Source organism: Harpia harpyja, chromosome 2 (genome assembly GCF_026419915.1).
Source record: "Harpia harpyja isolate bHarHar1 chromosome 2, bHarHar1 primary haplotype, whole genome shotgun sequence".
Classification (NCBI taxonomy): Eukaryota; Metazoa; Chordata; class Aves; order Accipitriformes; family Accipitridae; genus Harpia; species Harpia harpyja.
Genome location: NC_068941.1, coordinates 39192812 through 39206132, shown reverse-complemented (window position 1 = coordinate 39206132; position 13321 = coordinate 39192812). Strand labels below are relative to the sequence as shown.

At 54.2% G+C, this 13321-nt stretch overlaps 1 protein-coding gene across 1 annotated transcript in view; it reads right to left on the bottom strand.

Moving 5' to 3' along the window:
* IGFBP7 (insulin like growth factor binding protein 7) overlaps window positions 1–13321 on the bottom strand; it is an 18790-nt gene extending 5469 nt beyond the window's left edge. The window contains exon 1 of the mRNA XM_052776632.1: window positions 12811–13321. Coding sequence (XP_052632592.1) covers window positions 12811–13306 — 496 coding nt within the window. The 5' untranslated portion in view covers window positions 13307–13321. The remainder of the gene's footprint in view (window positions 1–12810) is intronic.

Below are 13321 nucleotides of genomic sequence, written 5' to 3'. Positions count from 1 at the left end.
CTTGCTAGCCTTTTAAGTGGGGCCGGTCACTTCTGATGGGTTTTGAGGATAAGGTGAAGGGGGTCCCCTGCTTGGAGCAAAGCTTGCTGGACTGATCCCACATCACAGCACTTCTTGCTCCAAAGCTACATATGCATCCGACCTTAAGCTGTTCAGGCTGGTGTGCTCTTGCCCCAGATGGAAACTCAAGTGTTGAGCAGTTCAGGTGATCAGTCCATCTACTTGCAAGACTGAGGTTAGAGGTAAGATAATGTTTGTTATCTCAGGGGCTGAGCAGGACTTCACAAACTGCTGCCTCTGCTCACCATGCAGCCACCAAGTGCACTGTTGACACTCCACTGGCATGGAGGAAAGGACTCCCCAGGAGACAGGGTGGGTCCCCACTCACTCTCCCATGCTACGGAGAGCTTGGCCAGCTTTGCAGCATCCTTTTTCCCAGCATGATTTTCACCTGCAGCAAAGCCTGTGGCAGCTGGCTAGCAGAATTCAATGTTATGCCGCTCCCTTTTTACCTGTGTGCAATATTCAGCCAAAGGAGGCTGGCTGGAGGGTAGCAGAGCTCTTCTTGGGGGGGATCTGGGAAGGGACCAGGTGAATGTAGAGCTCCATTTTTCCCCAGAGAGCTCCAATCCCTGGTTAAATAGGGAATTGTTTCCAAAGCGAGATGGGAACAGAGCTGTTTTGCAGATCTGGCTGGAGATGTTTACCCCTTGGGCTGGGAAATGTTGGAGACGTAACCCACATCCCAGGAAGGGAAGAATGGCCTTTTCTGTTTAGTCCCTCTTTAGCGGGGCTGTTTTGCAAAATGCAGCTATTAATTCCCCACAATAGGAAAAGCAGACCAAAGGAGCACATAGTGTTTATTTCCACTTGATAGCCTGAAGAACGCAGCAGCTTTTCCCCTTCTGCTCTGAAGATGCAGGCGGTAACAGGAAACAAGCTCCCATTAGGCTCCACCAGAAGGCGGCACTTCTTATGTGAACAAGTACTCCAGAGCCAGCCTGACTGAAGCCTCTGGGTATGTTGGCTCACAGACCACGGCTCATTCCCAGCTCCATAAAAGAAGGGTAGGTTTGGGTCCTGATGCTCCTTCTGGGGTCCTGAACATGCACTGACCTCAGCCCCGCAAGTGCATTCTGCCTTGCAGCCCTCTTGCAGGCAGTGGGGAGCAGGTTTCAGGTGCATCCCACTGCACCAATATCTTCCAGCAGAAGGCTGGCATCTTTTTTTCCTTCTCAGGATCTGGAGGCAGATCCACGCTGGTATCACTAGCCAGCGGACATCAGCCATCCCTCAGTCTTAGCCCAAGGGATGCCAAGGTGGCTCCCCACTCCAGAGCAGCTGATGTGATCCCAGAGAAGTGTTTGCTCTTCTCTTCCAAGACTTCCCTGTCCAGGAATGACTGTACACAGCCTGCTGATGGGAAGCTGCTAAGAGATCAGGGGTGGCTGGAATCCAAATTCTCCATTACAGAGATATCCCAGACCTGGTTTTACAAGGAGGTAGCTGCGTAGAAGCAGGGAAGTTTTATGTGTAGCCCCAGGGCCATGGTTAAAGCCGCACCTAATGATCAGTATGAGCTGGTTTCCTGGCAGACAGACATCACAACCCAGGTGCTCCTCATCTGCACAGAACTGAGTCTCTCAGCTGAGAAAAGGATTTAAGCAGTGTTTCGTTACACCACTTACCCTGTTGTTGGTTGTGCTGCTGCATGAAATGATTCCTGTGCATGGGCCAGGAGAGAGGTGTGTTGGAGCCACAGCACCCTTTCCCATATGGAAGAGTACTGGAGTTATCCTTGCTCCAGGTGGCCCAGAGCAGATCCGTACCTCCAGCCCGTGCCCAGCTCTGCGCTCTCAGCAACACCCCGCAGGAGGTTGTTCTCCTGCAGGTAGTACAGCGGGGTGACCCGTGGGGCTAGCACCCCCAGCGCGCTCCTGCCCGAAGCACTGCCTGGCCCCCGCGCCAGCCCAGGGTATTGCCATCCCTGCGACGGGGCCGCCTCGGGTCACACACTCTGCTCCCCTTCCCCAGCGCAGCCGTTTCGTTTCCTGGTTTCTTTTTCTGGTGTCCCTTGAGCAATAGGGACAATAGGGCATTTGGCAGCTCCGGTGGGATCTGGATGTCCCCAGGCGGCTTAGCTCACCCTGTGCTCTGCTAGGACCTCCGGCAGATGTGCACCCAGCATCGCCTGCTGCTGCTGCCCTCTGCTCCAGCCATGCAAAACCCTCCACGTGCAAGGTGCCCTTCCTAGGGCAGAGCTGTTCCTCGAGAGGTCTACGTTTGCCCCTGTATGACACTGTCCTCTTTATCACCGGTCGCTGGGCTTCTCCGTGAGGCAGGAGAAACACAACTGCCCCCAGATGACTACCGTCTCCCACCACAGAAAAGGAGAGATATCCTGATTCTTATGATAAAAGCCAGGTGGATTTTAAGGCACTGTTACGCTCTTCCAGAATCTGGCTCAATCCTTCCCTGGTTGGGAATGGGCAGCATTCAACGCACCACTAAATCCACTGCCTGAGGCGTCTCAGTTTTGGCTGCCACTGAGTTTCCCCCTGTGTCACGGGCCCGGACACCCTCTGCCTGGGGATGTTTGCTCACCCTGCCAGGAGCAGGTCACACCAGGATTTCTCTGCGGCAACTGCTGGCAGGGGAAAAGAGAGAGGGAATTTCTACCCACCTCCTGGGCGAGGAGAAATTGTTTATCTTCCCTGGAAAGAGGGAATTGCCTGCACAGCTTCACAGCGAAGCTCCAGCTGACTCGGCACAACAGCCACAGCACAGAGAGAGCCTGGCTGCTGCGAGGCAGTCCCAAGCTCTGGATGCACATCTTGATTTAACCAGGAGGAACACTGAGACTCTGCCTTTGGCTGCAAAATGAACGGGGAGCATTCACAGGCCTCCGCCTCTATCCGGCACAGCCTTGAGGCCAGGAGGGAATACACATTCTGAGAGATGCAACAGTGTCATGGGAAGCATCAGTGTGGTCTCTTGGGTTATTTGACTTAAATCCAGACAGCCACAACTCTAGAGCTGGGCTTCTTCCTCCACTAAAAATAAATGAGAAAGGCCAAGAAGTCAGCAGATTTAAAGTCAAATCACGACAGGCCACAGCAGTAGCTAGATTCCCACCACAGCGAGCTGACATCCAGGTGCATGGCAGCCACCCTGCTTACTGCCTGTTTTGGTCCCACTCACGCTCCCTCCCACAGTGCCCCAAAGCAGCCAGAGATGGACAGGGGATGTGGCAACCTGCCACGACAGGAGAGGCAGGGGATGCCTGAGCCTTGCAGGGACTTCAGAGGATGTGAGGGCATTCCCCCCTCAAGTCACCCTCTTGCTTCGGGGGTCCTTGTGAAGGAAGCGAGGCCACCGTGCGCTCAGCAGGACTGGAAACAAGCCCACCTTGTACAGAGCAGGTGAGTTGATTCCTGCCAGCAAGGAACCCCCTGGCCCTCATCCTACAGCCTGCATCTTAGAGGCCTTGCTGCTCTCCTTGCAGCACTGCCCACAAAGGGGAACGTTTCTCCGTCCACTTCCTTCGACCTGGGGACTTGTGGGTTGCACCTGCTGATGAAAATGGTCACCACCATCGATGCGGCTGAGTGGTCTCTGCTCCCCGCCAGGGACGGAGCCAGGGGCACTGGGGATGTACAGGATGCTCCCTGCCGGTACTTGCCCTGACTGCGCAGGACCTCCTTGGCCAAGAGGACAGTGCAGGCTGTTGATGGAGATCAGCTGCTCTCGGCAGGCACTTCAGGCATTTCCTCCCCACTCTGCCCATTGTTCGTAAGACAAACAGCTCTCCCTGGCCAGGGAACGGGCTTACTTACAGAGCCAGTGAGCTCATTCACCCCGGGGAGAGGAGCCTGAAAGCACAGGGACTGTTTTTTCTGCAGATCACAGGGAGCTGACAGCCTGCGTTATGTCAAAAGTAGCAGCCGGAGAGGAGTTCCCACTGCTGTTATGTAGTTGCTTTTCTGCCGCAGCAGCAGCACGTGGCAGAGCCTGTGACTTCCTCGATGAGGCTATCGTTTGGCATCTGTTCCCGACACCCGTCCCGTGCCGGGCACCTCTTCTCTGCTCAGCCGCAGCAGGCGGAGATCAGGCATCTCCCAGCCCACCCACCAGCCCCTTGCTGGTACCTGGATGGTCTATCGCAGCTCAGGGTTTGCTGGTCCTCGCCGATCTTCCTTTGGTGTCCGTCCACACACACACACAAATAAATCACACCCCAGCAAGCAGAGCAACAACTTTTTTGCTAAAATTAAGGGGGCTGCAGGTATGTCACTAAAGGCAAAAATAAGCTCAATGTGAAGCGCTGTGGGGTATGCCCTGGCGCTTGGGTGTGCATGGGAAGTCCTGACCACAAACATACAAAGCTGTGTACCACATGCTGAAGCTCGCATGGGCACCAGCCTGGTTCCCCGCCAGCCCTCCTGAGCACTGCATCGCTGTGCCATGGCCTCGGGTGAAACACAGGCTGGGAACACTCTCCACGAGACAGCAAATCAAAGCAAAAGCTAGACATCGTTCACCCTCACAAGCTCTTGCACGTCTGAAAATAGACCTGCTCCAGTCTCCTAAGTTGCTGGGAAAGTATTTTCCCTTCAAAATGACTTTATATGGAGAAGGGGAAACCTTCAGTAAGCAGCATCTACTCATTCTAGCTGGCACGGCCTCAGCTGCTCCCTCCCAGGTCAGTGCTCTGCGAGAGGCAGCAGCAGACGGGAAGTGCAAGCAGCTTCTGGCCTTCCCCATTCCCAAAGCTGCCTGCTGCTTTCTGGCAGACTTACAAGCCTCCTTCTTTACCTTTTTCTGAAGGCATTTCTCCCCCTCCTTTAACCTGGCCTTGAAGAGACTAAGGAGGTACAGAAGGAAGCTCCGAGACATCCAGACCAAAGGAGATGCCGGATGCTAAGCCTGTGCAGATACTCCCCCTCAGACTTCAGCAGCCCAGTGACCCTGAAAAGGCTGCAAACGTGAACGCAGCTTTGCCCCAAGCCCTGGAGACTTGGGACTGAGTCAGCGTGAGGCAGGGCCCTGGGCCACCATCTATCTGCCATGGATCTCCTCCTGCTTCCCACCCCACCGGGCTCAGTGTGGAGCAGACCGATAAGAGCTGGAAATCCCACCCCTGCTGTTTTACCACAGTTCGGGAACGCTGCCTTCAGAGACCTTGTGCACGACCTTTATATGGCTATTTATCGGTCGCCCATGGGGTTTACATATGGGTGGGAGGGAGAAGCGGGCGGCCCTGCAAAGGACAAAGCCCCAAGCCCTTTCTCCCTTACCTAGCAGGCAGGACGGGTCTGTGCTGGCCCCAGTGTTGTGCCCAGAGAAAAGGCTGTGCCTCTGCACGCCTCGTGCCCGGCTCAGCGCTCTGCCACATCCAGCAGCGTCCTCAACCCAAGCCAAATCTCAAAGCTGGGGCAATGGGGAGGCCAGTGTGGCTGAGGCTGCTCTGAAGCTCAACTGCAAGCTTATAACCACACTTGCCGCTGGAAACAGCCAAATGGGGAAAGGGCAAGCCCTCTGAGCAGAGATGACACTGTCCTTGTGAGCGGACTGCAACAAGCCAACCTCTCTCCTGCCTTTTCCCCCCGTCCTGCCCTTTTTTCCCACCTCCCCTTCCTTTTGCCAGTCTCTGAAATATGCTGTCCCCGGGGTCAAACAGGCAGTAGCTTCCTGCAAACATGCTTGCTGCTTCCCAGCCATATCTGGATGCGTATTTGGGTTTTTTTGTCCCCGACCTCCCAGACAAACTCTATCAAGAAACTTCTCTCCCGCCTCCCCTCTTCTCTTCGTGTGACCTTGGCTCAGTTTTATTAAGAAAACTGTCATGGCACAAGGACGACCACGAGCTAAAGCCTGGAAAGAATGTGAAAAGCTTGCGGTGGGAGACACGGAAACAAAGCATGGCAGCATTTATGCATGGAAAAGCAAGCAGGGCTTTCAAAAGTCCGACCTGATTAGACTTGTTATGTGGTAATCTCCTATTTAGTACGAACCTCAATCAACCTCAGCCCAACAAAGGATTAAATGCATTTTTTTAAACACGGCATGCCTTTCCAGCAACAGAAAAAAACAAACATGGGGAGGAATTTGCTGATGTGTAGTCATTCCTTCCCAGTGATTTTGGATACGCTATGATGATTGAGAATGAAGACACAGGTGAAATGTGGGATCCTTTTGGGCAGTGGAGGTGTTTGCATAGTCCCCAGCATATTGGTGCTCTCCAAGACTCTGAGCTGCCGAGTAATACATTAAACAGCTTCCCTAATAAGATTTTAGCATAGTAACCATAAAAACTCAAGCTCCAATGAACCAAAACCTTTTCAAAGAACTAGGTGCCTTTTAAGGAGGAATTTATGGCCTATCCTACAAGAGTGGAAAACCCCAAAGTTACAGATGAATTTTAAAAATACCAGCATAAAGCTTCAGCCCTAGAAACTCTGTCTCAAAATCCCAATGCACTGAGTGCTGGGAAAGCAAGCACCACACTGAAAAATATCACATCCCCACACCACGCTCCATCTGAAAGGACCCCGCGGTACAAAACAAAAGGTGTAACCCCACCACGCACCTGCACGGCTCTGCTCTGCCACAGACTCTCTGGACGCAGCACAAAAATGCTGGCAAGATCCACCTGCAAATGCAACGCTTTCCTTTGCGGTGGGAGAAAGCAGGTAGAAGGCCACTGCTGCAAGACCCCTGCTCCCAGCTGATGCAGAAACCCAAAACAGCTTTCCAGGAGAATTAGGGAATTCAGTTCATTTCCATCCACAGATGACTTAGCAAAAAACTTGTCTAAATCTCTCTTTCACCAGCAAAGAAGTAAGCACTCATAAAATGTGGGTGTTAAGTCCCTTAAAATCCAGGAAAGGAAGAATGGGAGAAAAGAACTAAAGCACTCTAATCCACTTGTTAACTAAAAAGCACAAATCCACAAGAGTTTCTTGCAAAATGTGATCGGATATGAACTATGCTCTCTGGTGTCTAAAAGAGTTGGGAGCCTTTGAATTTAAGGCGGCTGTATCAGGAGAACATGAGCCAATGTCAGTGATAACAGCAGTCTGCCATCTCCCAGAAGATTTTCCCCCAAAATCCTGTTTCTGCTCTACTCTGGCAGTGGATTAAAAAAACCCCAACAAACCACCCTCAAAACTAAAATATTTCTGGCAAAGCCTCAACAGCTGAATTTGTACGGAATGAGCCAACAGATGTGATTCATGTTTCTTGTTTTAAAATCGACCTGTGGGAACTCGGCACCTCTTTGTCTGCAGCGCAGATGCAGCTTTATGGGACACTGAGGCACCAGCAAAGCAAAACCACTGCTGGGGTAAAGTGGCAGGAATTTGAGGGGGTGTACTTGCCCCTGGGGCTGTCAGTCTCCACGAGAGCTTGGCAGCCACGATCCTATGACCATCAGCCCATTTTTTAAGCCCAGTGGACAGCCAAGAAACCTTGCACCCACCTTTTCCTGAGCCCCAGAGCTGGCGGGTGGCACCTTAGCAAAAAAAACCCTTCTAGGAGGGATGCTGTCTGGGCTTCTGGCAAGCAAAATGATACCCCTCTGGGGGGACAGCTCAGCTCCGGTGACTGGGATCTCTTTGCTGGTGAAAGAGAGATTTAGGCAAGTTTAGTGATGGTTATATTCAGCTTTAAAAGAATCTCTCTCCTGGTCCTGCTGTTCATAAGCTCTGCAACCTGTGGGATGGATCCTGCAAGGTGCTGAGCCCTCGTCACCATAGAGCAAACGCCTGCACGTTCCCAACGCTGGGAAAAGACTTTCATGGAGCCACGGAGAGTCAAGCCATGTTCGGATCAATAGAAATAAAGCAGGCTGCTTGGTGAGCCAGCAAATCTACCCTTCGCTCAGAGGCGCCCTGAGTTTCTACCTCCAGGAGGTCTTTGTAGGTAGGTACAAAGCAGCACCAGTTCCCTGAAGAGTGAAACGCTGTCCTCTGATGTCCACCGAGAGCCGCTTTGTGGTATGCTGCATTTGGGCAAGAACAGGCGCTTGGCTTCCACCAAGAGAGAAGAGAGCATAAAATACAGACAAAGCCCTGACTGACAATGGCAAAGCAACCTGGAGACCCCAACCCTGCTGGAACAAGTATCAAGGACTTCAAACCATAAGGCCTTTGGGCTGTAATGAGGCAACTTCAGCAGTATTTCCAGCAGTCATAACATGTCCCTCGAAGCAGGTATTTGCTGGTAGCTAATGATAAGAGAGACTCGGAGGTATTTGTCCCTTCTTGCACTGGTTAGGCAACAAGTCTGTGCCTGGTATTTTTCAGCTCAGAAAGATCATCATGCCAAAAATCCTGCTAGCTTTTTGATGGGGGTTGCTGCTTTGAGGTTGTTTTTCTGCCTGGCTTGAGCTGAGCCACGCAACCCTAATTCTTTATGCCAGCTGGCTTTGCATGGCAGTGGGTACCATGATCCTCCTGCCCCAGGTCCCAGCTGGCTGTAAACAACCTCAGTGCATGCGCTGCAGAATTAATTTCAGCCTAAATTACTGAAGCCACCAACTCCATAGGAGGCTCTCCTGAGCATCTGCGCGCAGCCGGGTGACGGCAGCGGCAGAGGGCAGCTCCCCGGCTGTCACGGCAGCCTCCCCTCCTGCAGAGGGGACCACCGGAGGTGGCACCCCTGACTGCCTGTACCTGCCCCACCAGCAGACTTCTGCTTTGTGTCCGGGCCTGCCCTGCCTGCAAGAGCTGGCAGCAGACCTGAGCGTAGCTGTGCACGTTCACGGGCAGAGAGCAAAGGGCCGAGCCATTTAAAGGCAATGCTGGAAAGCAGCTGGAAGACTTCAGAGCATCCATCTGCTGCACAGCCTCGGCTCCCTGGCTCCCTGGCAGGGAGTGGGGCAAACCCAGTGCCAGCTGTGAGTGCAGGCGTGAGGGCACAGCACGAGCCCAGCCAGGAGGGAGCACCATGCACGGCATCACTGCCTGCTACCCCGGAGCAAACTCAGGCAGCTTTGCTGTGCCCTGCTGACCCAGCACAGGCAGCCTCAAGGAGCTGGGAATCAAGCAGGGTGCCTTTTTCCAGCCATTCCCAACGGTCCTGTCCAGGCGCAACCCACTCCAGGAAGGACTGGCTGGATCCCTGCACCTGCCAAGTGCAGGTATAGCAAGGGTTATTTCCATCCTCTCAAACTCTTCTCAGCTGTGTCTTCCTTTGCCCTGCAGCAGGAAGTTTTGGCTGCAACGGAAATACCTTTTTCTGCATGGCTTCACTATTTTTGTACAAAGAACACAGGCATCAGATCCGAGAGGTCTGGGAAACAAGCAGCAGAAAGAGAATCCCAAGGACAAGGTCAAGGCGAATTATGTAGGGCTGAGAAGTGGCTCCTTCCTTTTGCTATTTAACAACAAAGAAACATCCAAGTTTTTCCCAGTCGGTGGGCAGTATCTCTTAGCAAGCAAAAACTGCCGAGCACTGCGCAGAAAACCCTGCAATCAGCACCATGATGAATATAGAAAGCTCAGCTGGACATGCATTTGGTCAGCTTTGTCAAATATAATTTTAATGAACTTTTATCCCCTTGGAAATATATCTATGGTGGAAAAAATGTGTGTCTCAAGGAGTATTTTGCATGTTAAGCCTTGTAGCTCAGTGCTTTGTTTCTAGGCGGCTTTACTCATGCCCACATGGTGTTGCCTATGACAAATCAGTAGGACTGCCCCTCCCAGCAGGTATACCTCCTTCAGACCCTTTGAATAGCTGGTACATATGGGACAGAGAGGGAGACAAGGCAAGAGAGAGGGTATGAAATGCAACCCCAGCTAACCAAGGAATAGGAGCCCAAGTCTTTTAATCGCTTGTGGCCGATCCCTGTCTCAAGCATGTATTTCAAGGCAGAAGAAGAGGAGGTGGCTGCGGTAAGCCTCAATCCCACCTTGCCTGAGAGGTGAGGTTTGAGCCAACAGTGGCCAGGAATCAAGAAAGGGATAAATCAGCAGCATTTGCCCCATTTGCCTCAGTCTGTGTCCTCCTGCCCTGCCACCCCTAGCATGCCGTAGTGCTAGGGTGGGTGAGGAGGAGCATCTACCAACAAGCCATTCCCAGATGCGTTCCCTTCTTCCGCTGGATGCCCCATCTCCAGCTGCTGCCCTTCCTGCCGACGACAGCAAAGGCCGACGGCAGCCACAGCTCTGCACCTCCTCCTCCCCCCAAGCACCAGCTTTCAAATAGGATGTGCAAAACAAGCCCTCCCTCTCCAGCTCCACTTGGAAAAAAAAAAAGAGCAATCAAACACAGTTAGGACCCACTGCTGGAAACATGTTTTTCTGGATCTCTTCTCAGACTTGTAAGGCTGCTCGTTCTTGGACCCAAAGGATGTGATCCTGATAGCCCAGTGCGTGCATGCAGACACTTCAGAGCCCAAGTCCCTGTCCCCCAAGGACTTCCTTCTGTGCAAAAGCTGTCAGACAAATGACTGATACAGGAAGGATGCTGCTTGTTTGTAGTCTCCCTGTGCAGGATCCCACCCTAGAGAGCACCTTAAGAAGATCACGTCCATTTGTGGTGGGAAATGGCAAAAGCCAGAACTTCCACTCTTTGACTCCCACAGCATCTAGGTTCTTTTAGAAACCCAGAAAAGTGCCATCTCCTATCTGGAAAGATACCGAAGCAGGCTCTACCCCGTGTGTCTGATGGGATGGATGTCCTCTCCTGCCATTGTTTCAAAATCTGTGTGGAGATTACAGCTCCCCTCCCCTCCCCACCCAGCAGTCCTAACTGCCAGGAGGTCCTGAGGGCTACAGAAATACTTCCAGATGTCTACCACGTGTGTGGGCTGAGTCCCTGCCTCAGCTGCAAGCCACAGAGCGATGCGTATCACCAGAAGAAGGTCCACAGCACAAGGAAGGTTCACGCAGCCGAGGGAAGTCTCAGAAGAGTCAGTTGCGACACCACTGCTGAGCATCCCACGTCCCTCCTGCTCCCTTCCCTGAGATGCTGGGTCAGAGCTCTCCCAGCCGCAGGAGCCAAAAGAAGAGCAGCTCCCCAGAGTGACATTTTGCCAGTGGCTTGGCACCCCATGCTCCAGCGAAGTTCTTAAACAACAGGTAACAGCCTGCAAAGGTGTCTTACTGCACATCTGCACACCCCAAGGGACCTTCTCCAAGGAAGGGATGCGGTTTGCACATGGAGTGGCTGTCCTGCACTGTGAGCCTCTTCAGAGAAGCTGCCGCTGTGATGACCAGAGGATGGAGAAAGTCTTCTGGGAGCTGTTTGAGGCTGGCAGGCCACTGGCCTCCCACCATCCTGCCTAGCGGCTCGTGTTTGCATTGACCTCATCAAACTCTGTCTCCGTAGTCTGGGTCAAAGCCTCACCAGGCCAAGCCAGCACCCCGTCTGGGGCGGACACAGGGAAGTGTGGCAAAGGCTTGGGGCAGTAGCTTACAATATGAGTATTGATACCCGTTTTGCCACGAACTCCCAGGTGACTTTGGGCAAGACAAGTGAGAGCCCAGTCCTCTTCTCAAGTACACAACTGAAGCGTGACCTCAGACATCTTTCAACCACATCTGCTCGCTTGGTCTGGACTGGCAGGGCCAAGCAGCAGCACGCATTTTTAGGAATGCTGTGACTGTCTCCCGAGTCTGCTGGGCAGGAAAGGCTCCTTCCAAATGCTAGAGGGAGGCCCAGACAGAGGCAGTTCTCTCTTACCCCACATTAGCCTGAGGGCTGAAGCTCCTTCTCTCCCAGAGTTAACACTGTAGCACAATGTTTCTGGCTAATATATAAGCCTGATGTTTTGCACAGGGTTTGTGAAAAGCCATGCGGGCATTTAATGGCCAACATCAAAGTGCATAACCCAGTCCTGACCCAGCCTTTCGTGCTTTCCTTGGGAGCTTCAGAAACGTTTTTTTGCAAGACATACTTGGCCTCACTTATGGGAAGAAAGAGAAGGAGGGGGTGGAGGTTGTGACCCTACACATACTGTGTTTATGAAAACACTCCTCCACCAAAACGGCATTGGCGCTGCAGTATTGTCCTTGAGACGATCAGTAAAGGGTTTGCGTGCTATGTCCCACCCCTCCCTCCCTCTCTCCCAGCAAAACCCACTCTCAGCAGCCAGGACTTCTGGTAGAGGCTCCACAGCAGAACGATTTCTTCTTCGAGCACCAACCCTAAGCTAAAGCTTGGGAAGAATCGAGCTCCCGGTTAGAAACGCTGCAAGTGCAAACCGCTATGTGCAGCTCACGGGAAAGTCACTGCTTGTTTTCATTTCGAACCAAAGCAAGCCAGCGAACGCTGGCTCTGAATTTCTGTGGCTTTCACGTCCATTTAATAGTTTCCTTTTCTCGCCGTTTGCAACCTTCCTCTGCCGAACCCTCCCCTGGACAGCTCAACCCTTTTGTCCCACGTCATAGCATCCCAAATTTCAAGCCGCAGGCAAAGTATGAAAAGCAGGGCAGCGTAGTTCCAGCACGGCTGGAAGCCGAGAGAGAGTGGCTACGCTTCTCCGCACTTCTGGCGCTGGTCTGAAGTCTTACTCCAAGCTTAGGCAGCATCACCCGGCTGGGACTCCCGAGTCCATTTCAGGTGGTTTTGAAACCATCCTGACTTTACGAGTAAGCACCCCGGTGGGATAAAACAGCACGAGGAGCACTCGGGACCAGCGTTTTCGCCGGGAAGTCGCTCAGCACGGCCGGGCACCCACGCACCCACCCACGCACGCTCTCTCCCGCCCCGCGGCAGCGCCCGCCGCCCGGCCCGGCCCGGCCCGGCCCGGCCCTCCCGCTGCCTTCCCCGAGCGCTTGCCCTCGGGCCGCCGCCCCCCACCTTGCTCGCAGGCTCCCTTGCTGCGCTGGCTGATGGCGGGCTCGCCGCGGCTCTGGGCGCGCAGGCTGGCGGCGCGGAGCTGGCAGCCGCTGCCGTAGGTGAGCCCGTCGCTGCCGCACACCGGGTAGCGGCTCTTGCAGAGGCACACGCCGGACGGGGTGGCGGCGGAGGGGGGGTGTCCCGCGGCCGGGCCGCCCTTGGCCTTACGGCGCTGGCGGCTCTTCACGCACTCGAGGCCGGGGGCGCAGCGGCCTCCCGCAGCGCCGCCGCACGCCTCCCCCTCGCCCCGGCCGCACTGCCAGCAGCAGCCGCAGGCGTCCCGCACCCGGCCCAGCGGGCAGCCCCGCGGCGGCAGCGCCGGGCACCGAGCCGCCTCGCAGGGCCCGCAGCCCCCCGCCGCCGCCGCCGCCGTCGTCGCCGCCGCCGGAGCGGGCACCGCCGGCAGCAGCAGCAGCAGCGGCAGCAGCGGCAGCAGCAGCAGCGCGGAGGGCGGCATGGCGGCACGGCGCCG